Source organism: Alternaria hordeiaustralica, assembly GCF_023758085.1.
Source record: "Alternaria hordeiaustralica strain BMP 2776 chromosome Unknown scaffold_14, whole genome shotgun sequence".
NCBI lineage: Eukaryota > Fungi > Ascomycota > Dothideomycetes > Pleosporales > Pleosporaceae > Alternaria > Alternaria hordeiaustralica.
Window position 1 is genome coordinate 1 of NW_026056786.1, and position 24811 is coordinate 24811.

Genomic DNA, 24811 nt, shown 5'->3' on the forward strand with positions numbered 1-24811 from the left:
CCCTAACCCTAACCCTAACCCTAACCCTAACCCTAACCCTAACCCTAACCCTAACCCTAACCCTAAACCGAATATACTTACTTCTTTCTTATAGTATATTTTGTCTTATTAGTTTTCTCTCTTACTAGGTAGAGCTGTAGCTTGCAAACGTTAGTAACTATCTAGGTATTAGTAAATAAGTAAACCTTTTATATTTTTATACTAACTTAGTATAGTTAAGTATTAGAATATAAATATCTTATAACTATTAAGAGAGGCTAATATAATATAACTAATATTTAAGTATACTTTAAAGATTAAACACGTCTAATAATAATAACACTACTAACGCTAATAGCTCTTCTCTAGAGGTAATACACTAGGTTTTTAATAGGTACTAGTTAAGTAGTAGCTTAGTCTAGTATATAAGATTACTTATTACTAAGTAGCTATAGTCGCTAGCTACTATACTACTAGGTAGATAGAAGTATACCTATCTAACCTCTATATAGTAGCTTCTTATAGAAAAGTAACTCTATAGTTTACTACTAAACTTATAGACATAGACTCTTCTATAACGTTATAGCTCTAGAAGTAGAAATAATATTTATAACTAAGTAGTAACTATATAAGTTAGAAAGTAGTAGAAATAGAATAGTAGAAAATTATAAGTATAGTACCTACGTGCTATTAGCGCACGCACGTAAAGCGCCTATATAACGTAGTCTATACGTAGTAAGAGTAGCGCTTTAGCGTATAGCGTATAGTATAATTAAGAACTAACCTCTATACTACTATAGCGTATAAGTAGTAAGAGAGGTATAGTAGTATACTACGTACGCTAGAATAGATAGCTAATCTATATACTATAGTAAATATTATATACTAGTATTATAAAAAGAATATACACTATTATAAATATAGTAAGTATTAGACTTTATATTATATTTACTAACTACTTTTAAGAATATAACTAGAGTAAGCGCTTCTTTACTAAAGACCTCTAATAAAACGTAGTATGTAGTTTGTATTAATCTTACTTAAGATAATAACTTTCTATAATATTATTATATACTCTTAACACTACTAAGTCTACTAGCGTATAAGCTAGCTTATATCTACCTTAATAAACGCCTCTATAAAGAGAATATCTTACCTCTTCTATATCTATAATAATAGCGCCTAAATACTTTACTAAGGTACTCTAAGAAGTATTTCTCTATATCTAAGTTATTCTTCTTACTAGACGTATACGCTATTTAGTTATTAGATAACTCTTAGTATAAGAATATTATATTAGATAAGCTTCTTAATATTAAGTCTATAGATAAAGTAGTCTTATACTTCTATACGTAGTATCTAACATAGTTAATAGAGATAATATAACTTAGCTCTATTAAGTCTATATAGATTATAGATTCTAGAAGTGTTAAGAGCTAGCCTATAGTATAAGAACTAACTAGAGAGCTTTATAAGTGTAGAAATAGAATAATCTATTATCTATCTTACCTCTAGTAGTATAGTATATATTACGCAAAGTTTTTTATTTCTTTTAGAAAGAATAGAACTTTATAAGTTATTATTACTTTAGTAAATTTAACTTCTTAGAAGTAGAGTTATAAGAGTTACGTAGATAGCAGAGAGAAGGCTTCTACTTTAATAGATAATATAGCCTTTATAGTAGACTTTCTTTTATAGACTATAATAGTAGTAGTGTTAACTTAGTCTAACTTTTAAATTAAGTTTTAGAATTTTCTATAATATCTTTAGGTTTAGCTATTATTACTAGTAGCTATTAATTAATACAACTTTAGCGTATATATATACCTTAGTTTTGTATATATAAAGTATATTCTACTACTATAAGTATTAGTTCTAGCTAATAACTATTAAGAGATCTAAAAGTAGCTCTATCTAGGTTTAAATCGCTAAGACGCGCTATAGTAAGTCTTAGACTTACGCTAGTAAAATAGTATATATACCTTATTCTATATATATATTATAGCACTTTAATAATTAGCTATATTAGTAATATATTCGCTAAGTAGCTATTTAGCGCAATTTAAGACTATAAGCTAGAATAAGTAGTTATTAAGAACGCGCTAAGAGAATTACGTATTTATTATCTCTTCTAATTATTAGCTCTTACTACTCTAAATAGTAATCTACGCTATATATTCTATTTAAAGAAGCTAGTAGAGGGTTATAGAATATACTTAATTTTAGATTAATACTTAGTAGATATAAAAAAGAGAAGGTAGCTTATATACGTAAAGATAATATAGATCTAGTAGTAGAATAATAGCACTGCTAAAAACAATATACTTCTACGCTACTACTTAATCTTTATAAGTTTATAGAATATATTATTCTTAGCGTAGAGTAAAGAGAGCTATAAGTGTAGAGTATTATTTCTAATACCTAGGTATCTATAGAAGAGTAGAATTTACGCTAATATTAGTGTTACTAGTTTATATTATAATGTAGACAAGGCGTAGTTTAATAGATAGACTAGAAAAAGAAAAATATATTAGACTTAAGGTAAAATCTATATACCTTACGCTGTATAATATAAAAAGCTATAGCTCTAGAAGCTATAATAGAGTTATAGAGTATTCTAGTATTATACGTAATATTATATTATATATAATATTATCTTATACGTAGCGTTAGCTTATATACAACGTTAGCTTATATATAATATTAGCTTATACGTAATAGAGTTAACTCTAATAGAAGACTATAATAGTCTTAGATAAGTTTACTAGAGGTAAGATAAGGTAAAGTTATTAGAAGTAAGCGTAGATATAAGTAGAATAGATAGTATAATATAGATAGTTATCTACTAGTACTATATTAGCTTAGTTATATCTTAGTAATCTATAATACTTTATAATAGCCTATAATAGGCTATTATAGACTATCTAGGCTATAAGTAGAAAATATTAAAATTAGAAAAACTTATCTAATTATTATTAGTTAGTATAGAAGTAATAGTTAAAAAATCTAAAAGATCTTAATATAATACTAATAAGACGCTAGCTACTAGTATAGATAGTAGTGTTTACTATAATATTCTAATATTATCTATTTTAGTAGTAAGTAAAAAAATTATTAAGTAAAGGTAAAAATAAGTCTAAAAAATAGCTTTCTTCTAATATAGCGTATTCTATATTTACTAATATATATCTTAACTACTACGTAATAATAATCTATATAATAGCCTATCTTAGCTTAGAATAACTTACTCTATCTAATTCTAGAGAATTAGAGCTAAGAAAGAGAATATTATTAGAAACTTATATTCTAAATAGTTAGATAATATTATATAACCTAACCTAGCGTAAGTATAAGTAGATCTAGAGAATTATTACCTAGAAGGTAATAATTTATCTCTTCTTACTAGATAATATACTATTACTTTACTATCTTTTATATTCTATATTAATTAGTAGTTACTTATCTAATAAATATTAGTATTACTAGTTTATATTATAATATAGATAAAATATAGTTTAATAAATAAGCTAAGAAAAAAGAATATATTAAACTTAAGTTAAAATCTATATATCTTATACTATATAATATAAAAGGCTATAGCTTTAGAAGCTATAATAGAGTTATAGAGTATTCTAGTATTATATATAATATTATTTTATATATAATAGAGTTAACTCTAATAGAAAACTTCTTAAGTATCTATATAGTTAATATCTAGAAGATTAGAATTAATATCTTTCTAGATATCTTTCTTATTATAGTATTACTTAAAAAGTATAGACTAGATATTCTAGTTAGATTACTACTTAAGAAGTATATCTATAGCTATAATAGCTATATTATAATTACTTATATTTATAAAGTAGAAGTATAAGATTAATATAGAGAGTTAGAGAATAATAAAAAAGTAAATAGTAAGTAAGTAATTATATAGAAAAAGTTCTAATTATAAAATATTTAGAAAGAGTAGAGTAGAAATAAAATTAATTAATCTATCTTCTAGTAAGCTTTAAATATAGTAGAAATTACTTCTATAATTAAGTAGCTAGACTTATAACTATTAGAGCTAGAGATAATTAATAATTAGAGATAATTAAGTATATTATAATTATTCTACTATAAAAGAAAGTTAGAATAAAATCTCTAGCTATATATCTAAGAGCTAAGTAATTACGTATCTATAATTAGATAATTATAACTACTCTCTAACTTTAATATAACCTAATATAATATATTATATTTATCTACTATAGTAAGCTTATACAAAATACTAACTCTTTAGATAATCTAAAGTTTTAATATTTCTTACCTCTTAGCTACTATAGTAACCTAATATAATATATTATATATATCTACTATAGTAGGTAATTATATTATTTTAAATAGCTAATTAGATCTTATAGACTTAACTAATTAGCTTTTATACTTCTATATTAAGTTATTTAGATATAAGACTCTACTTTATAGAGAATAAAGTAGCCTAGTATTATATATAATATTACTATATACGTTATAGAATTAACTCTAATAGTAGATAGAAGCTTTTTCTATTTCTCTTAAGTTCTGTCTAAAGAAAGGTATACGCAAGCCTAAGATAATTAAAAGGAGTTTGTGCGAAGGTAATTCAATTATCTTGTGTTGCATCCTGCTACTTGTCTATATCTATTTACATCGCGCATTGCCCTGTCGGGAAGCATTGCAGGTTATCAATCGCGAAAGTCGTTCCCGCAGCGAGAATGTTGGCATTGTTGAAGAGAACGAGAACTAAAACGGTATGCTGGTCTTGTGCATTCGCGACTCCCGAACCGCCTACCGTGTTCCAAACAGCCGCTTCTGGACTCGTCGGCAACCCCGTGAACAAACCGTTCGACGCACCGTTCTGCGGATGGTACACGAGTTGATTATCGATATACAAACGGGCTTGCACGGTGTATCTTGGGCGATTGTCGGCCTGAACTATCTTGAACCCGACCGTACAGTTGTAGTTGCTGCCGGCTGGGATGTAGACGTTGTCGAGCGTGAACCTCCACACCTGGGCTCCCGTGTACCGATTGGTCAACGTGGTGTAAAGCGCATGTGATCCGTCGAGCGGCGCGAAGGGTGCCACATCAGCGGAAAGAACCTCGGTCTTGCCGTACAAAGTATTGGTGGCGTAGGTATTGGTCCAGGGTGCGATGGCTCCGCTTTCGAAAGATGGATTGTAACTCGCGGCGAGCGTGTTGCAGGTCGCTGGGGCCGACGTGGTGGATGTCGCGACGCTCGAAGTCGCTGGGGACGAGGAAGCGAGTATCTCCGGGAGTGGCGACGGCGTCTCGGCCACTGAGCTCGTTGCGGTCTCTTCGGTTGGTGTGGGGGTGGTTTCGGTGGATGCGACAAGCTCCGACGATGGCGACGTGCTGATCACGGGGGCAACGGTGGAGGAAATGGTCTCGGTCTCGATTTCCATCGGTACAACCCGGGATTCAGTGGATGCTGGCGTGGGCGTGGTGACCGGCTCGACAGACGTCTCGAGCACGGTAGTCGATGCGACGGAAGAGACAATCTCGATTTGCGAAGAAGAGACCTCTGATGTAGCGAGCGGCAATGCAGCTGTGCTCAAAATCTCGGCAGTAATGGTAGGCGACTCCACGTGGCTAGCTAGGACGCTGGAAGAGCTGGTGACAGAGTCCGTCAAGGCGGTGACCTCTGACGATGCGAGCGAGGCTGGAGACTCGCGAGGTGCAGACTCAATCTCCGGGCCCGCTGTTGACTCTGAAGTGGCGTCCAGCGAAGACGAGCTCTCCACGGCGGTAGCCGATGCGCTTGCGCTTGTTGCAAACGTACTTAGGTACAGGCTTTCGACCGACGGAATCGTGGATGGAGAAGATGGAACCGCGTCGGCGAGCGATGCGCTGGTGACCTGGGACGAGGTAGCGGAAGACGACACGATGCTTGACGACGGGGTAGATGATGGATCTGCGTGTGTAGTCGTGGTTGGACGCGCATTCGCCGGTGCAATTGGGGCCTTCACAGGCGAAGACGATGCGGATGAAGCGGACGAGGCGGACGAGACAGGCGAGGATGCAGGCTTACAATTACCGAAGCCTGGCTGGCAGCCGCTACCGCAGTATGCATCGGTACTTCCACTGTCGCGCATTAGTATACAGTATCATGTGATAGAGTATGTAATCGCCGAACGTACCAGTATGAGTATTTACTGCAGCAGTCACCCCATTTGGATCCAGCACAGGTCATTCCGAGGGGGGACGCTTGGTAGGCACTTCCGCATCGCGCATTCGTAGAGATCTTGTGGGCAGCAGGTTTCGTGGCGGTCGATGAAGCGGTGGAGGCAACGCGAGTTGATGTCGACGATGAACGCGTCGTGGTAACAGGAGTGGCGGCAGCTGGACCTGAGCAGGAACCGAAAGCAGGGTTGCAGCGTGAGCCGCAGTATGCGTTAGACGATCCGCAGTATCCGTACCTGGAAGTGTGTTGCGATTAGCGCGCTGTCCACGTGATATCGTGCCTTTCGAGGGTGACCTACTGCGAGCAACAGTTGCCGAATGCAGACTTCAAGCATGTGAAGCCACTCTTTCCGCCGCAAGTTCCATCCTTTGACACCTTTGCAGATGCCGAGATCGGAACGGGCGAGACATTACACTTCCCAAAGCCCGACTGGCACCCGGAGGCACAATGAGCGGAAGTCTGGCCGCAGTAGTTGTATTGCGAGCAGCAGTTGCCGAAAGAGGAACCGGCGCACGTCAGACCAAAGCTGCTTCCGCAGCGGCCGGTCTTGGAAATGCGCGGACTGCTCACAGCAGCATTGATAATGGGGAGAGCAGCAAGAAGTGCAAGGACAATCGATCGCATGATGCCGAATTAGGTATTAAGAATTATTGGTGAGATGGTGATGGATGCGAGACTGAACGAATGACGAGGCGGTCGAAAAGAAGGGCTGCCAGACAATGTCCGACGAAGGAGATAATAAGACAGGGTGCGCGATGCTTCATGTCGAAGGCCATAGCGATGATATTTATGGCGCTCATGATTGCATCGCAGTCGTGCTGGTCGCCGCTTCGACCGAAAAAGTAGAGCTACACCACGCGAAAGCCACAAGCGGGTCAATGGGGCCCTCTCGCGAAAGCGAACTCAATGCGATGAGCTGAAGGCCGCAATAGGAAAGCCATGGACCTTTCGAAGCTGTCGTGATGTTGGTCGAGAGGATGTAGGAGATCTAGATTGTGGGAGCCGTACGATGTTCGCGGAGCCGCCGAAGATCAGCACCATTTGGGCTAGGCTGCCGCGACTAGCGCCCGCCCTCTGCGCCACAGGGGTGAGCTTGACGATGCGAGCAGTAATTCACGAAGTGTTCAATCTCCACAGACGACAACGGGGCAGAAAGCAAAGAGTACGCCTTTCGCTTGGACTGTGGTCTGGACCTCGTTCAAGCTGGGTCATGCAGGTGTTACTTTGGTATACGGCATGATCCAGAAGAGACGATGGGGCAAGGAAATGTGTCAATGCCCAAGCGAACTCCTCCTTCGCGCAATAGCTTTGCTCTGGGCTCCGCGCTCGGACCTGTATTGTTCTCGCGAGGGAGATTGAGTGAGTACATTGGTGAGTCGGTGAATCGATAACGGTGGTTGTCATAGCTTTCCATTACAAGTTAACATCATTCTACATCTGCGTAATCTTCACCGTCCTCATAATCCCATTGTGCCCCGCTGCAGCTGCATCAGCCGTCGCATTGTATTTATCCTGCTCCCACTCCATGTTCAACTCGATCGTACTGCCACTCGGACTCGCATTCCCGCTGGTGACGTGGACAGTATGATGTTTCGAATCATGATTACTGAGCTGGATATCGTTTCCGCCGTGCTGGCTTCCTTGTTCCAGGTACCCTGATCGTGAAGGGTGGGCGGAATTCCACATGCGCGAGTGCTTACGAGAGGCGCTATCATGCGTCGAAATTTCACCAAACACCTGGCGGAGCAAGGGACGGAGCGTGGCGGCGGCGGAGGTCGCAAGGCCGATTCCGGTTTCGACGGTAGACCATATCGCGACGTCGGTGGTAGTGTATAGAAAGTCGGGTATATCGTTGAGGCCGTTTATGAATGGGATGCGGACGACTGTTGCGGTGGAGCCACTGGTGTTGAGTTAGCATACGATGCAAGGAGGACTCTAGAGGCGTAATGAGCTTACATAGCGCAGCAGGCGAGTACAACAACCACCGTCATCTTCTTCCTCTTGTCCATCTGCAAGTTGTGCACGATGAAGATTGGAACAATACTGAAAGTCCAGTCCGTGACACAGGACAGTGCAGAGTAGCCGTAGAACGAGTTCACGACGAACCTAGAGGGGATGCAATGTCCTTTGCCGCCGCGGAACTGTTCCCAGAAGAACGAGACAGGCCAGCATTGGAAGGTGAAGACAAAGAAGAAGTACACGCTGTATACTTGGATGGCGATGAGGGCGATCCAAAGAATCATGCGATGGGTTCTATCCTGGGCAATGCGCAGAAGGAAGATGCCGATGCTCATCTTGAGGAAGATATTCGTAACAACGTATGTGGGCTCGCAAGTCCACCACCACTGGTTCGAGTTATTAGCCTCATGGAATATACTGTGGACGTGGTATTACACACCTTCATACCGATGGGATACTTTTCATCCGGTATGAGATATCGTCGCTTCCCGGTCCCATTTTGGACACCTAGCAGCGCGGAGCTACAATAGACCAAGAAGGCTGCCAGGGTAAGGACAGAGAAGTAGTCATCGGCCGCGAAGTTCTTCACGAGGACCAGCTTGCAGTAGCATCGAAGCAGTACTAGCAGGGTGCAAATACAGATGAAGAAGCCCAAGACACCGGTGAACTCTCCGGATCGATCATCTCGCGGCATGGTTGTCGGTGGAAATGTGGTTCAGAAATCGGACCAACTCTGAACCCACATGCGGGGAGACGGCTATTATTCTGTCCAACCTTCGGCGCGTCCTTTTCCATAGGGGTTGACGAGACTTGGAACAAGACCTCGATACGAGCGCCATGCATGCAGGGACAGGAGAATGGCCTGTGTCGGTGAAGGATTTTCCTTAAGGCGGGCAACACGCGAGAAATCCATGGATGATCCACGATCCGTCTCCACAGCGGCTGGACCCTGACTCGGATTACGATGGCTTGACGTGATGCTACTTGATCGCTTGGTAATCGCGAAGCTCGGTGAAAACCCACGGAAGGCTGGAAACTGGGCCAATCTCCGGGAGAGTGGTTCCAAGTGTTCTTGGTCGGTTCCATGTGGCTGATCTAGATCTGCGCGGCCTCACCAGGAACTGCCGCTTGAGCCGCATCTGTTGATAACTCCAACATCGAGCATCTCGAATGTATCGTAACGTCTTGCTAACACTTTGATGTGATCGCGAGTGTGCGACACGACTTCCTGATGTTAGAGGTAATCGCAAATATGTGCGAACAAAAATGGTACTCTCGATGACACTTGCAGCTTATTCCCGAAGTCCGCTGTCTGTAATGCACGCCGCTTCAACGCTGCCGCTGTCAATTCAAGCGTGTCGTATGTCCCTGGTCAGTAATCCTTGGGAAGTGATGCCCGACGCCGGGCTTCAAAGCAGAGGACGAAGGTATGCAAGGGATTCATGTTCGCGGGCTTTGCGATTGTGGAATGGGTGGTCATGAGCTGCGGGTGGCTGCGCAACGCGAGACGCCGGGAGCACATCAATGAAGCCGTATCGCAAATTTTGATTCGCGCGGTGGGTGGAAGGTCGCGGAAGAGGCAATCGACGCCGCAGAGTGACAGCGGGCTGATGGTGGTAAATCGGAAACGGGGGTTACGCGATCCGGACGATGTTCGCCGGGTTGGGCAGACCTGTTCGGGTTAGGCTGAATCTAGCTAGCGGCCCCTTTGACGCGCCCGACAGGAACGCCCCCGCCATGGGCGTAACCTTGACTTCACCACCTCATACGTGAGAAGAGACGTTTTCTCAAGGCCGCCACAAGCACGACGATGACCTAATACTTGCGATATCCTGCGGTACCCCGACGCCACTGCCTACGTCGGCGAACAAGTCAGCGTGCGATGCCACGCTGTGGGATCGCTGCAGCCTGGCACTGCCAACATGCACTCCCACGTTCTGGACCTGTCATAGTGACTAGCAACTGCTGCATCGATGGCGAATAGCTGAAACCTGGCTCAAAGAACAGTCGTTGGGGTTGTTCTGGAACCCGCGGGATGATCCCCTGCCCGTCGCGTCCCTCAATTTTGAAGCCTTCTTCCACTCGTCGTATCGCTGATCATCGCTGATGCAGGCGCGCTGCAGATTGATGGCAATGAAGTGGCGCTCGAACGCGACGTCTCGCGCCGCGATCTGGGGCGAAACACGGACAGATGCATTCCAGGGCGAGACGTGGTAAGCTGTCATTTGAGCAGCGCTGCGCCACTGGCGGTAGCTATGCGCACTCTCCTTTGGTTGTAAGGCTTACACATTGTAGGCTCCAGGCAGTTCATACTTACACAAGCCGTGGAAATTTCGCCTGATGCATACGCTCATTCGCAGCCCATCGACGCATCTTTGCATTCCCAGAACTTACAACAACCATAGGCTTATTTTGTGTATTCTGCACCTGTACAGATAAAACACCAAACAGACGTGCGGCCTACGTTGCCCTACGTTTGACTCAGGACAAAACCAACAAGACTACGGCATGTCTCTGCAGTCTCACGAAACGAAGCTATGTCGCAGGTGCGGTTTCGCGTGGTGGGCCAAAGGACACGTCGGAAGAGAAGATCAACATCACGGAGAGCAATCAAACTGAAGTCGTTGACCGAAAGGATGCATGCCGTGTTCGCGGCCCCGGGGCACCGAGTGCTAACACTGTTCGGGTAAAGCTGCCGGGTCTAGCGGCCTTCGGACAGGAAGGCGCCATCCCGCGCACACGCTCCAGGTGAGCAACAACAACTTTGAGGCCCATCAGGATCGTGACTACGCCAGCTCCCACAGTCGCCAGCCCGCGCAAGGGTGACGGACACACTGCGGCATCTTCCGATGGCCGATGACGCGACGCAGCCTGCTGCCTCCAGCAGTTCTCAGGCTCCGTGTCACATCGGGCAGGCGCTCTTTCCTGCAGCCGGCCAAGGTGTGCCGCAATCCAACGCCGGCATCAAGCATGCCGACAAACAATTGCGACGTCCATAGCGCATCAATGCTTCGTTATCCGCAGCGCAGCCGTTCGGGTTCAAAGAAGAGTACGGTATCAGCGTCGGGCCGTCGCGTCACCAACTATCATCGCCTTCTTCACCGCCTCACATTGCGATGATCTTGCCGCGTTCTGAAGCCGTACATCGCGCCAGGCGCATCACTTGCGTTATGCTTGCCTGTATTTTCCCACTGCACGCTGAATCTTGAGTTGAAGACAGACAAATGCGTCGCAGAAGGGAGACGTGGTAGGCCATTATTGGAGCGATGTCATGCCACCACGGGTAGGTTGCGCCTTCATGTACGGCAATGACAGGCAAATACGGCATGTTGCAAGTGATTCTGCCTTGTTCGAGACGCGACACTGACTACTTATGCCTTTGTTTTGCATCACAATCACTCTTTGCACTTTCTCTACGCTTTCGCGCACCTTGTGCTAACAGCAAACTTCGATTTGCGACGCTGCTCTATATCTGACGTGGAACGAAGCACTTACAACTCACCAAGCATGTCTCTGCAATCTACTGAAACGAGAGATCTCTTGGACCTTGTCGACAATCTCCGATCACATGGCATCAATCGATACATCAACCTTCCTGAGATCATCGTATGCGGCGAGCAGTCTTCCGGCAAGAGCTCTGTGCTGGAAGCGGTATCCGGCGTCAAGTTCCCCAGCAAGGATAACCTCTGTACCAGGTTCGCGACTGAGCTGATTCTTCGACGCGGCCCGGAAGCACCGATCAAGATCAGCATCGTCCCTGGTTCACATGAGAAGGATCGCTCGGAAGATGATCTCGAGAAGCTGCGCGAGTTCCACTATTCCGCCGCATTGGAAGGGTTAGATCTTGAGCCAGTGATTGAGGCAGCGAAAGAAGCGATGGGTATCAACGAAGGAGGCGGTAAAGTGTTCAGCTCCGATATTCTTCGCCTGGAGCTATCTGGACGCGAGCAACCGCACCTTACCCTTGTCGATCTACCCGGCCTGTTCCAAGCTGGAAGTCGGGCTCAATCAGATACAGATGCCGAAACGGTAAAGTCGCTCGTGCTCTCGTACATGATGAATCCACGCAGCATCATACTAGCCGTCGTATCTGCCAAAAATGACTTCAACAACCAGTCAATTACCAAGTATTCGCGCGATATCGACCCAGCCGGAGAACGTACCCTTGGACTGATCACCAAGCCGGACACGCTCGACAAGGGATCTGACATGGAGCGATTCTATCTTGACTTGGCTCAAAATAAGGACGTGAAATTTCGATTGGGATGGCATGTGCTTCGTAACCGGGATTACGCTTCGAGGGATGCGACTACGAAAGAGCGCGACACAGCCGAAGCTCTCTTTTTCGCAGCCGGAGTCTGGCGGGAGCTTTCAGCAGATCAAACTGGAGTTGACAGCTTGAAGCCGAGGCTCAGCCAGATTCTCAAGGACCATATCGTCGCACAACTCCCTGACGTGCTTGCGCAGATCAAGAGCGGTATTGGGGAATGTACGACACGACTCAACGCCATTGGCTCATCCCGTGACACACCACATGAGCAGCGCCGGTACCTTCTACGGGCCAGCGAGTCATTCACTTCACTCCTCAGAGCTGCGGTCGACGGGCAATACTCAGACCCTTTCTTTGGTGACGCTTCTACCGATGAGGGTTACCAGCGGCGCTTGCGAGCTGTTCTCCAGACTACCCTGATAGATTTCGCCGCCAACATGCGCAAAGAAGGCCATGCTATCACCATCATAGACGAAGTGCCGACTGAACCTCTATCCGAGCGCCAGATGTATCGCGCAGACTACATCATCAAGGTGAACAAACTTCTGGAACGAAGCAGAGGTCGGGAACTGCCTGGCACGTTCGATCCGCTTATTGTCGGGCAGTTGTTCCACGAACAGCGAAAGCTGTGGCCGGAGCTTGTCGATGACTGCCTGGAGGTCATCATCCGTGCTGCCGATGTCTTAGCTCGCACGGCACTGGACCACGTGTGCGACGAAACAACGCGAACTGGCATCTCAAGGCAATACATCACTGTCAGATTGGCGAAACTGACCGATGCGCTTCGCGTCAAAGTTGCGGAACTTCTTACACCTCACGACACTAGCCACCCAATCACGTACAACCACTACCTCACGGACAACGTGCAGAAGGCGCAGAGCCAACGACAATCCCGAGAGCTTAGGAAATCACTGAAAGAAGTTATCGGCGACGACCACAGCGGCAAGGGCACCGTCAAACTTCACATTAACGTGGACACGTTGGTCAACACTCTGCTCGCCAAGACGGAAGCGAACATGAATAGTTACGCCAGCTCTACTGCGACCGATTTCATGGAGGCTTATTATAAAGTCGCCCTCAAGAGACTCATCGACGACTTCGCGGTGCTCGCCGTCGAAGCATGTTTCATCCAAGAGCTTCCGACTTTGTTCTCGCCAGCTGACGTCATCGACCTGGACGATACGGCAGTGACTGCGTTGGCTTCCGAGAGCGAAGAAGCTGCCGGGGAGAGAAAGCGGTGGACTGCCAAACTCAAGGTCCTCGAGGGTGGGCTTAGAGCTCTGCAGGGTGTTCAAGACATCTCGTTAGCGCAACAAGGTAGGGATGCAGCATAACTATCGATTCGCGATCGATTGACTGAAGGGCTCTAAGCTAACAGTGTTCAGATCCTGGCAACGCGCTGTTGCCGAATGCCACAAACTTGAAACGCAAGCGGTCAAGCCGAGAGATAGCAGAAGATGACGCGAGACGGCATAGAGACCCCTCGTGGGCAGAGGCAGCCAAGGCAGCAGGTCTTGCGTGATTTAGTCTAGTCCACCATAAATCTACTGATACCCCTCCGTCCTCGCAGCGTGACTAGGTTTCGTCCCCAACCGCATAACCGGACTATTAACAAACTCCTCCAACCCATCATGCGTGAAGAACGTTTGCGCCTTACTAATCTGCACCTCATTCGCGCCTCTCTTCCAGATACTCTCATCGTAAGCCGTGACCGCATCTTTCAAGCTCGCGCTCCCACTCTGCACGCTCTTCAACGCTTCAACAAGGCAATGCGCAGAGTAAAAAGCATTGTTAGCACCTTGCCCGCGGTGGAAGGTCATGGCGTGGGCCGCATCGCCACACAGCGTAACCCTCCCGTCGTGATTATCCCACGGAACCGTCTTCCATATCTTGAGCTGATCGCGCAGCACGGGCGTATCTTCTGGTATCCACTCAATAGCACTCTTATACGGTTCCGCCCACCCATCGCGCTTCACATGCGCTTTAAGCCTTTCCAACCGCTCGTCTTCGTTGTCGTGGTCTTCGACGTACTTCAGCGGCCAGGTAGACAGGATCTGAAACGTCCAGGTACTCGCGTCTTTCTCGTCTGGCATATCCAGCACGTTTGCGCGGATGTAGTGGCCGGCGGGGTGAATCGCGATGTCGACGAGTGGGTGGAGGTGTTCTTTGATGAAATGGGCTTGGGAGGCGGTGTAGGAAGCGTTGAAGTTCATTAGGGCGAAGGGGAGGGTGTCCATGGTGCCGGAGTGGGGGAGGAGGCAGCGGCGCACTTTTGACATGGCGCCGTCGAGGCCGATGAGGATGGTGCCGGTGTCGGTTGTGCCATCGTCAAAATATACTTTCACTCCGCCACTTTCCGTCGTTTCGTAGTGCGAGAAGCTCTTGCTGTACTTGACATCCAATTGCTCGGCTAACAGCATGCGCAGTCTTCTAATATTGATCTCGCGCGCCTTTGGTATCGGGAACGCGAACGCCTCCTCTCGCGTCTGGCCATTATAAATAACAATCCTATCTTCACCCAGCGCGGCGCAGTCGACGTACGGGTCGACTTGACATGAGTTGATCTGCGCGCTGAGCTCTTCTGGGATGAGGTCGAAGAGGTATGGTCGTGCCCAGCCTAATGTGAAGGCCCAGTGGCGATGGCGGTAGACGTCGGCGCCTTTGTCGTAGATGTTGAAGGAGATGCCGGCTTTTTTGAGGCCGTGAGCGAGCGCGCAACCGGCGGGGCCTTGGTGTGTTAGTAGGAGTTTGTTGTGCTGGGGGACTGGTTACACACCGGCGCCGATGACGATGACCTTCATACTGGTGTCGACGCTACCCATGTTGGATGGATGCGGTGTGGGGGTGAGAAGTGTACGGTGGAGGCAAGATACAATGTCAGGTTCGAGAGACGCTGGGTCGCGGCATCAGCGGTCTTAACATTGCATGCCGGATCGAGGCCATGCTGCAGGGTCGTTCAAGCCGGGCGACATGTGTAAGCTAGCGCAAGAGAGTGGGGGATGCGATGCAGATGCGGCGGATGCGGCGGGCGCCGTCGTTACTAGCGTCCGGCGTCGGTTCTCCTCTCCAGTGCCGTGCCCAGACATCGAACGCAACACAGTCCACGCATGGGTCTTGAACGTCTCCGAGAAGTATAGTCATGAAATGGGTTGGATAATTGCGCTCGGCTATACCGACCATGTGTAGGACCTCCGCGTGTCGCGCCTCCGCTCGGTCAAACTCCAGCATCGACATTCATCCCGACAGCATGACATACTGCAGCCCTGACGATCTCCCTCACAGTCTCCACTTCCTCTTCGTTCCTCGGCGCATACACCATGATCCAGCTCGGCGGTGCCAACCAAGTCACTGGAAAGCGCTGTCCCCAGCCCCTTCTCATCACCAGTCTCGCGTCTTGTGGGCTTACATACACATGGAGCGAGTTCTCTGCCGGATGCACGTGCGCGACCTCGTAGAAGATTTTGTGCGCGACGGGGTTAATGGTCTTGACGTCTGGTTTGACGTAGATGGCAGGTCCAGTACCGCCTTCCGTCTTGCTCGGCCTCGTCTCGATGTATTCCGAGTACGCCTTTGTATCCGCAAACTCGCGCATGAGATCGTGAAGAGTCGTGGAAGCGCCCGGTGTTATCTTCTCGGGAAACTGGCGTTGTGGTAGTGTCCAGCGTGTAAGTCCCGGTCTACTGCCAACGCGCTCCGGCACCTTCTGAGGACTGATGTAAGACGCGCCTGTGTCGGGAATTGGAGATGCATCGAGCAGGTTCTGGCGCGTGTAGAGCAGGTAGAGTCCCCATCGACGGATCTTGATGTAGCCTTGTAATGTTGGAGGCGTGCCACCAGTTCCTGCGGCGACTCAGCAATCGCATTCACACAGGCTGGGAGGGTCGCGAACCAAAGCTTTGCCAGCTCTTGAAGTCATACCAGAAGGCCAGTCCTGTGGCTGCTAGGCCAGCCAGCACGTATTGGGCGGCCATCTTGAGCGAGGCTACGTGGCGATCAAGAACAATCTCCTAACAGAGTTGATGAGACACGGTCGACGTCGCGAGTCTGAGAGTTTGCGGTGTTCCGTTTCAAGATGCGGACTTGAAGGTTAATGGGGGCCGCGCGATGTGGGGCGAGTGAGGGATAGGGCTGTCGCGGGCGGGAAGGCTAACGGCGCTAGAAGATCGGATCCCCTCACGAGCGCCCAATGACCCGGCTGCATCCCCGCAACACCTCCGCGACCCATCCACCACCATGTCACGATGCAGCAGCAGCATCGCGCACGCCAGGCGCAAAGCGTCATCCATCTTTCGCATCGTCGCACATCGCACCCAGGCGAAACCACCAAGCTCGCGACGCAGGTGAAGATCTAGAGAGAGTGCTAGCGACTCCAAGGCATCCGCGGTTTCAAAGACTACTATTTCCATCGCCACCTTGAAACATCGCTCGCGAGACCCATAAGACGAGGCAAGCGGCCTTTGTACTCAGCAGAATGCACTCCCGCAAGTGCTGAACACACAAATGGTACTCTGCAACTACTGCGCCGCTCAACAGACCCAACGGGACGCCGCCGAAGCAACGCATCCACGCGCCTTAGCATCGCATCCCCTCCACGCAGCCCAACCCGAAGAATACCTCCGACCCTCAAAACAACGCGAACTATCCATCATCGAAGAAGCGCGGACCGAATCGCTGAAAGCCGAGTCCCTCAACGCAGAGTCGCTCAAAACAGGCCCGCCTACGCCCACACAGCCGCAGCCCAAAGAGCGCAAGTCGCGAGCACACAAGATGTCCATTCCACCACAGCTCCAGCAGCAACTGCGCCTGCTCATCCGCGCAAACCACATCCTGCACCACCACGGCCTCGTCGACGCATTCGGCCATATCTCCGTAAGACACCCGCTCAACAAGGAACAATACATCATCGCTGGCTACGATCCCGGCGCCCCAGCCCTCGTCAAGAACATGAGCGACTTTATATCGTACTGGGTGAAGGACTCCTCGCCCGTGGACGCCGACGCGCCGCAGGGATACAGCGAGCGGTATATCCACGGGGAGATACTGCGGAAGTTTCCCAAGGTGAACTGCGTTGTGCACTCGCATTCCGAGGACGTTATCCCTTTTACTGTAGGACATGGCACGATGGAGCCGCATCCTGTTCGACCCGTGTTCCACATGGCGGGTTTCATGGGCCTGGGCGGTGCTAGGGTATTCACAATGGACAGTCTCCGTGGAACGTCAGCGCCCTCCGAACATGACCTCCTCATCAAAAACGCATCCCTCGGCGCCGCCCTCGCCTCCCGCTTCTCCCCCGAAAACCCCGTCGTACTACAGCACAAGCACGGCTTCACAACCTTCGGCGCTAGCATCGAGGAAGCGGTGTACCGGGCGATATACACGCAGAAAAACTGTATATTGCTACAAAGGGCGATTGCGATTGCGGGGGGTGATGCAGAGGGGGTGTCGTATTTGAGTGCGCAGGAGGTCAAGGATTGTGCGGTTATGAATGCGAAGACGTTGGATAAGTCGTTTAGGCTGTGGTTGAGGGAGGTGCAGGTTAATCCGCTGTATGAGAATGAGGAGGGGGAGCCGGAGAAGGGGAGGGTTGGGGGGATGAAGATGTGAGGGGGGGTTAGGCGCTGTAGTATAGATATGAGGGACGCGAAGATACCATAATGGAAATTAGATGACCTAGACTTCTACATTGCTCTCAAACGTATGCGATCTTCCTGTTCAACGCTGTTGTAGGCTGTAGAGCCTATACGATTTCAAACTCTTGAACTTGGACTTGCAAAGCTTCGTACGCGACCGGCAGGAAAGTTCCCATTCCTACGCGCCTGAATGTGCTTTCGCCAACCTGCTGAAGAAGAAGTACCCAATACACATGGTTTGGCTTCTGCTCAACGTGGTAAACCACATCTCCCTATTACAAATTAGTCTCGGCGCGCAAGTCAACTCCGTTGCTTCGTACTATGGTTTGCTCTTCCACATTGACATCCTCCGGCTTCTCACGCTTCTGCTTTACAAGGAAGCAGATATGGGTATATAAGGTAGCTGAAAAGTGATCGAATCGCACGATTCCCAGAGCTGCCTGGTGACCAGGGTCATGCATGTCTTGCGTGACGACATGATGACTCCGGCTTAGCCTGGGAATCTCTGGATGATAAGAAGGATCATGAAGATCTCGAAGTTCTTGAAGCTCGAGGTCGGGTACAGTGGATGCGTCGCGTACGTAGCTTGTAACCAGCTCTTTAGTGCTTAAGTGGCCGGATAAGTGGAGGTTACCTCCAGGGGTGATCACTGCTTCCTTCGACATTACCTCTGCTTCCTCAAATCTGCCATAATTTGGGAAGACGTGATCATTTGGCCAGTGCTTGACATCTTTCGTGGCGATCCAGCTCCATGTGGGAACGTAAGGCAACTTGCCATCGGCAAATTGGGGGCCATCACATAGCCAGAGTAGCTGGAGTACAAGTTTTTCTTCCCATACACCGTACTCCGGTATGTATCGATCTTTCCGGCGATTCTGTATCTCTTCGACAATCCCCTTGATGGCTTCTGTACGATCAGAGGGAACTGTCAGGGATCTGGTCGTATATCCGTGCAATAGCGTGAACCACCACAGATCGCGTTGGAATACCTCATGTGATCGCCCTGCCTCATCTACACAGGTTGCATGGCAAGTCCACGTGATTCCATACGGCATGAATGCAAGCATCCGTTGCGACAGATAGCGCTCTTGGAGGGTCCATGCCCGTCTCTCTAGCGGACCCGATCTTGGATTCCATTCCCCCAATAATGGCATCATGTTGAACGTGCCTTGGATTTCGCCGTTCATGCGGTAAGGTATTTGGAAGACTTTTGACCTCGAACGATCGGTGATGTAGAGACCTTCGCTAGAGTCTTTCGCGCCTGAAGCGGCCACGACTACAGACGCGAATCTATACACATCCCCCATTCTGGCTGCCTCGGAAAGCCAATCCTGGTGATCGTCCTGTATAATGCAGAGAGAATCAATCCATACGTATTTGACGCCTATTCCTTGACATAACTCAACGCAATCCTGAAATGTCTTCGGCAGATCCTCAAACGGGATACCTTTTCGATGCGATGCAAGGTTGCTTGACGTTGTGCGAAGCGGTCTCTTTTCGGTTGAGCCCCAACAATGACTCAAAGCGATGTATACCCCTTCCTGGCCCTTGCTTTCAATAAGTTGGACTGAGGGTCGTGCGTGATCTTGAGAGAGTGCTAGTACGCGAGTTGGCATTATCGTGTTGTCGTTAAGTACGCACCTGTCGTGATTGCTACACATCCTTAGCCAGTGCTTAGTTAGTTCAATTACTTGGTTCATATGGGGCCCAAGGATAGGTGCGCGATTATTCAAGCTGGCGCATGCAGCGCTGCCTGAATTCTATTGTCAGAATCGCCCAGATAGTCCAGATCCCCAGCTTCTTACCTTGATTTGCCCACATGGCAAATTCGTATCCACCAATGGATGATGCACATATTCGCCTGCTCCACCGATCCTCTGTGCCCCAGATAGCAGTGGTCATCACGGATAAATCCGTGATGCAAGTGTCCCTCAATATCACCTTGCAGAGCTGGCAGATTCCTGGCGTGATGCCTGGTTCGAAGGTAAACGATTGTTCTTTCGTATCACTCAACATCTTTTCTGTAAGCCCAACGCAGAAGTCGCACAGTTCTGTGATATCCTCGATGATCGGCGTCGATGAATCAGATGTATACTCCACACGTCCAGTAAATGGTTCCGCCATGGTAGCAAGCCGTGACGCAGGCGATCGGACACTGTACTTGGTCACAACTCATGCAAATGAGCGAAAGGGATGGCTGCCGTGATCGATATGAACAGGTGAAGCCGACGGACAGCTCGATAAATAAGGGCAGGGCTTGAGGTTGGAGTTGGAGTAGATCAGAGTAGGCAGCCGCTTCTAAGCTGACACTCGCATGTGTCTCTCAGCACAGCTTGTCGCTGCGTGGGGGCCAAAAGCTCATTGTCTCGCATGCCGAAGCTCCGCGACCGATCAGGACTGTTTGCGGAGGCTGCATGGCGAGTAACGCGCACGCAACCAACAACAGGGTGCGCTGCTGACTCAGATGGTGTGCTCGCTTGATAGCTAGAGAAACGCGTGCGTCTGGGTCTGAGAAGTGCATGTAATGGCGGCGGGGTGCTGGGTGCTTCCCAGGTTGGGGTGAAGAGCTAGACGGCAGCATCATTGGGCGGGGTGAGCGCCACACGTGGCTGCGCTGTGGCGCACTAGCGCATGACGCGCCTGCCCGCATTCCCACCCAGTCAACTTTCCTGCGCGACTTGCTTGTTCTGCAATAACGCAACCATACCGCCTCTACTCTCACCGTAGACATACCACGTCTCCTTCACGCATATAATAGGCAGCGGGTCAAAAAGCACATTAGAGAGGTGAGGTGATCCGAAAGGTAGGCGCTTCCAGGTTGCATTGCCCCTCCGAAGCTTCGGGAAGCAGGCAGGCACTATGTTTGGGCTGCACAGAACATCACTGACGACCCTTCTACAGGTACATACTACCTATCTCTCTATACTGCCATACGTTCCGACTATCGCAGACATGGCCTCGACCGCGCTCATCGACGCCGACATGGCGCCCACGCTGCAGTCCATCCTCGACCAGAAGACGCTGCGGTGGATATTCGTTGGCGGAAAGGGTGGTGTCGGAAAGACAACAACCTCCTGCTCCCTTGCCATCCAGCTCGCAAAGCACCGCAAGTCCGTTCTCCTCATCTCGACCGACCCCGCGCACAACCTCTCGGATGCCTTCAACCAGAAGTTCGGCAAGGACGCGCGACTCGTCAACGGCTTCGACAACCTCAGCGCCATGGAGATCGACCCCAACGGCAGTATACAAGACTTGCTGGCGAGCGGAGCGGAAGAGGGCCAAGACCCCATGGCGGGCCTGGGCGGCATGGGCAGCATGATGCAAGATCTGGCCTTTAGCATTCCCGGTGTGGATGAAGCCATGTCATTCGCCGAAGTGCTCAAGCAGGTCAAGTCCATGTCCTACGAAGTCATCATCTTCGACACGGCGCCCACGGGCCACACGCTACGCTTCCTCCAATTTCCCACCGTTATGGAGAAGGCCCTCTCCAAGGTCTCGCAACTCTCGCGCCAATTCGGGCCCATGCTCAACTCTTTCCTTGGTGCCTCCGGTAGACTACCCAACGGACAAAACATGGACGAGCTGGTTGAGAAGATGGAGAACCTGCGCGAGACAATTGGAGAAGTCAATGGCCAGTTCAAGGACGCCGACCTCACCACCTTTGTGTGTGTCTGCATTCCCGAGTTCCTGAGTCTGTACGAGACGGAGCGGATGATCCAGGAGCTCAACAGCTACGAAATCGACACGCACTCCATTGTCGTCAACCAGCTGCTGTTCCCCAAGGAGGACAACCCCTGCGAGCAGTGCAATGCGCGACGGAAGATGCAGAAGAAGTACCTCGATCAGATTGAAGAGCTCTACGACGAGTTCAACGTGGTCAAGATGCCGCTGCTGGTTGAAGAGGTGCGCGGCAAGGAAAAGCTCGAGAAGTGGGTATTGCACACCGACTCAGGATACCGTGTACTAACAGCGATTCCAGATTCAGTGAGATGCTCGTCAAACCCTTCGTCCCACCGCAGTAGGCCCGTGCCGTTCTCAAACGCGGTAACAAGTAGCCTAGATTTGAGAGCCTCAACCCCTTTGGTACCGCTTTGGGCCTCACGGTACATTTCTCTTTTGCCGATTTCTCGCCGTCTCACCCTTGTACCTTGTACATCTTGCGATACCATGTGGTTCTGCGATTTCGCGTATTTCGCTTTCTTCCCCACACATCACGACTCAAGCAGCACGGAGTTCTGTACCTTTAGCGACTAGCCCCGATCTATCGCAGCCGGTGGAAATGAAAGATTCTGCCAAAGCAGGAAAAAATTTGAAAGCCTCGTTCTCCATATGCGTAACATGCCCGTGGACAGCTGACTTGAAATGCAGCACGCGACTGGGAGGATTCGGAGATATACGTTAGCCGCTGAACCAGGAACGCCAGCGCCTGGGGTGCATTCAGCCCACCAAACACAATTATTGGGACTGTTGCGCACCCCGCATAAGTACCGTGCACTAGCCCAGAAGGGTGCTGACACCGACGTTTTCTTGCTTCTACACCACCACATGAGTTCGGGGTACAAACAGCTTCTGGTCTGCTCCGTGATGTTGTTGTTTAGGTACCTTCCTGTCCACGTTAGCGAAAGCCATCGGGCGCATCTAAGTTGACTACGTCATGCTCTTACCCCGCAACATACAGCACCACCAAATGAGCGCTCCACCTCCATCACGACAAATACCCGTGTGTCGCGTGCAAGCAACTCATGCGCACGCCGGCTTATACAAGCACCGCAGTCGCACATGCTGAGAATGCGCTGACAGCTAAGCGGCAGCGCAAAAAGCCAACAAGCACACATAATGCACACTCCATCCATGACCAGAAGAAGACGTCTCCCATCCCAATACTTGACGCTCTATTGCTGATGTCAGGCTATTATACCTCGGTATTTACATTCATTGGCTGTCACACCACGCTGTTACTTGTGGCTGAATGCCGGTAAACGCCTTCTTTCATGCATGCTGCATGCGGTAGTGTGCGGGATCATGCGTTCGTTTCGTCGCGTGCACACAAAAGCGCCGAACTGAACAACGTCGACTAATCGGTTTGGAAAGGGAAGCGACGCACCAGGCGTGCGAATGAGGTAGGTGGGTCCCTCAAAAACGCATTTCCACCGACGCGACCGACAAAGCCGAAAAGAACTGCGAGGACTGCGACACCTGCGACACACAACCTTACAGCGCCGATCTCGAGGCTGAGTCTCCCGGCATCTACAATAACCGCATTCCACTATGGTGTTTTGTGTGGCGTTCATCCAGCCCAGCGGCGACATGTCTAATCTTAGTAAAGCCACGTTGGGCACAGACATCCCCTGGACAAGCGCCAGACAAGCGTATCTCACCCCAGTACCCGTAGCTTTGGTGTGAGTGCCGATCACCAGGATGGTCCCACTACCTGGTCCGTTTACTTTGACCGCCGGGAATACTCAGCGGCAGGGCTTGGAAGGACCTGGTGTGCTGAGGTTAGTCAAGATGGCGTGGTAAGTATATAGTTCGTCGCGTTTCACGCGAGTGGTGAGTTTGCAGTCTGGCTGTTGTGCGGTGTGTTCTCTCACTTTGTGCTTATATCGGGTCATTTGTCTCGTCGTCGGTACATTCTTTATTGTACATTGACATCGACCTGACCGTTTCGACACACCCGTCAATCACCATGGCACCTTCCGTCCTCCGTCTAGGAGCCCTACTGCTCGGTGCAGTTCACTCTGTCACCGCAGCCCCCGTCGAAATCGAAGGCAGAGGTACATCCACTCCCCCCAATCCCATCTTCACCAGCACTCTCACTAACATACCTTCAGCCGTATCTTCCACTCTCCTCTCCCAACTCGAATTCTACTCCCAATACTCCGCGGCCGCCTACTGCCTCAGCAACAACAACAGCCCCAACACAAAAGTCACCTGCCCGCAAGGAAACTGCCCCCTCATCGAAGCCGCCACCACAAACACCCTCTCCGAATTCGAAAACAGCATAAAATCCGACGTAACCGGTTTCGTCGCCACAGACTCCACAAACCGTATCATCGTCATCTCCTTCCGCGGCTCCCGCAGCGTCCGCAACTGGATCACAAACGTCGCTTTTCCCGTTCTACCTACCACCATCTGCCCAACCTGTAATGCCTCAACAGGCTTCTGGAACTCCTGGCTCGAAGCACAGAAACCCGTGCTAGCAGCGCTGGCCACAGCAAGAAAACAGTATCCGACGTACCGTATCGTAGCAACAGGCCATTCCCTCGGCGGCGCACTCGCGAGTCTAGCCGCAGGCTATCTACGATCCACCGGCACGACCGTCGATTTATACACGTACGGCGCGCCGAAGATCGGGCTGGCGGGCGTGAGCGATTACATTACGAAAACGGGCATGGGCGAGACGTATCGTGTTACTCATAAGAATGATCCGGTGCCTAAGTTGCCGCCGGCGCTGTTGGGGTATAGGCATATTAGCCCGGAGTACTATGTTACTAGTGGGAATGATGTGATGCCTACGGCGGGAGATATCAACATGCTGACGGGAAACCTCAACTTGAAGGGGAATGAGGGTGACTTTGGCGTGGATGTGGATGCGCATTTGTGGTATTTTGGGGAGATTAGCGCGTGTGAGGGACAACAGGGGATTGAGATTAAGGCTTGATGAGTCTATGATGTTTATGAGTATCTTTTTTAATGTATATATTGCATTTGCAACAAGCTTGCGCTGAGGGTTGGTGGATGGTGACGC

The 24811-nt window shown here is 49.0% G+C and overlaps 8 protein-coding genes across 8 annotated transcripts; 4 read left to right on the plus strand and 4 right to left on the minus strand.

Annotated features, from left to right (window-relative positions):
• Positions 1-4645: 4645 nt before the first annotated feature.
• J4E84_006841 (uncharacterized protein) lies at positions 4646-6213 on the minus strand (the record flags this gene model as incomplete). Its single annotated transcript, XM_049389428.1, has 2 exons — positions 4646-6104; positions 6161-6213. The coding sequence occupies 2 exons, from the start codon at positions 6211-6213 to the stop codon at positions 4646-4648; spliced, it is 1512 nt and encodes a 503-aa protein (XP_049242621.1).
• A 1422-nt stretch (positions 6214-7635) lies between these two features.
• J4E84_006842 (uncharacterized protein) lies at positions 7636-8857 on the minus strand (the record flags this gene model as incomplete). The annotated part of the gene is made up of 3 exons (XM_049389429.1): positions 7636-8104; positions 8161-8549; positions 8603-8857. The coding sequence occupies 3 exons, from the start codon at positions 8855-8857 to the stop codon at positions 7636-7638; spliced, it is 1113 nt and encodes a 370-aa protein (XP_049242622.1).
• A 2813-nt stretch (positions 8858-11670) lies between these two features.
• J4E84_006843 (uncharacterized protein) lies at positions 11671-13955 on the plus strand (the record flags this gene model as incomplete). The annotated part of the gene is made up of 2 exons (XM_049389430.1): positions 11671-13750; positions 13819-13955. The coding sequence occupies 2 exons, from the start codon at positions 11671-11673 to the stop codon at positions 13953-13955; spliced, it is 2217 nt and encodes a 738-aa protein (XP_049242623.1).
• Positions 13956-13977: 22 nt separating this feature from the next.
• Positions 13978-15255, minus strand: J4E84_006844 (uncharacterized protein; the record flags this gene model as incomplete). The annotated part of the gene is made up of 2 exons (XM_049389431.1): positions 13978-15161; positions 15210-15255. The coding sequence occupies 2 exons, from the start codon at positions 15253-15255 to the stop codon at positions 13978-13980; spliced, it is 1230 nt and encodes a 409-aa protein (XP_049242624.1).
• A 392-nt stretch (positions 15256-15647) lies between these two features.
• J4E84_006845 (uncharacterized protein) lies at positions 15648-16404 on the minus strand (the record flags this gene model as incomplete). The annotated part of the gene is made up of 2 exons (XM_049389432.1): positions 15648-16273; positions 16323-16404. 2 exons carry the CDS (start codon positions 16402-16404, stop codon positions 15648-15650), a joined length of 708 nt encoding a protein of 235 aa, XP_049242625.1.
• A 529-nt stretch (positions 16405-16933) lies between these two features.
• Positions 16934-18037, plus strand: J4E84_006846 (uncharacterized protein; the record flags this gene model as incomplete). Its single annotated transcript, XM_049389433.1, has 1 exon — positions 16934-18037. One exon carries the CDS (start codon positions 16934-16936, stop codon positions 18035-18037), a length of 1104 nt encoding a protein of 367 aa, XP_049242626.1.
• A 2978-nt stretch (positions 18038-21015) lies between these two features.
• GET3 (Golgi to ER traffic- protein) lies at positions 21016-22085 on the plus strand (the record flags this gene model as incomplete). Its single annotated transcript, XM_049389434.1, has 2 exons — positions 21016-21992; positions 22043-22085. 2 exons carry the CDS (start codon positions 21016-21018, stop codon positions 22083-22085), a joined length of 1020 nt encoding a protein of 339 aa, XP_049242627.1.
• A 1664-nt stretch (positions 22086-23749) lies between these two features.
• Positions 23750-24724, plus strand: J4E84_006848 (uncharacterized protein; the record flags this gene model as incomplete). Its single annotated transcript, XM_049389435.1, has 2 exons — positions 23750-23837; positions 23895-24724. 2 exons carry the CDS (start codon positions 23750-23752, stop codon positions 24722-24724), a joined length of 918 nt encoding a protein of 305 aa, XP_049242628.1.
• Between the last annotated feature and the right edge of the window lie 87 nt (positions 24725-24811).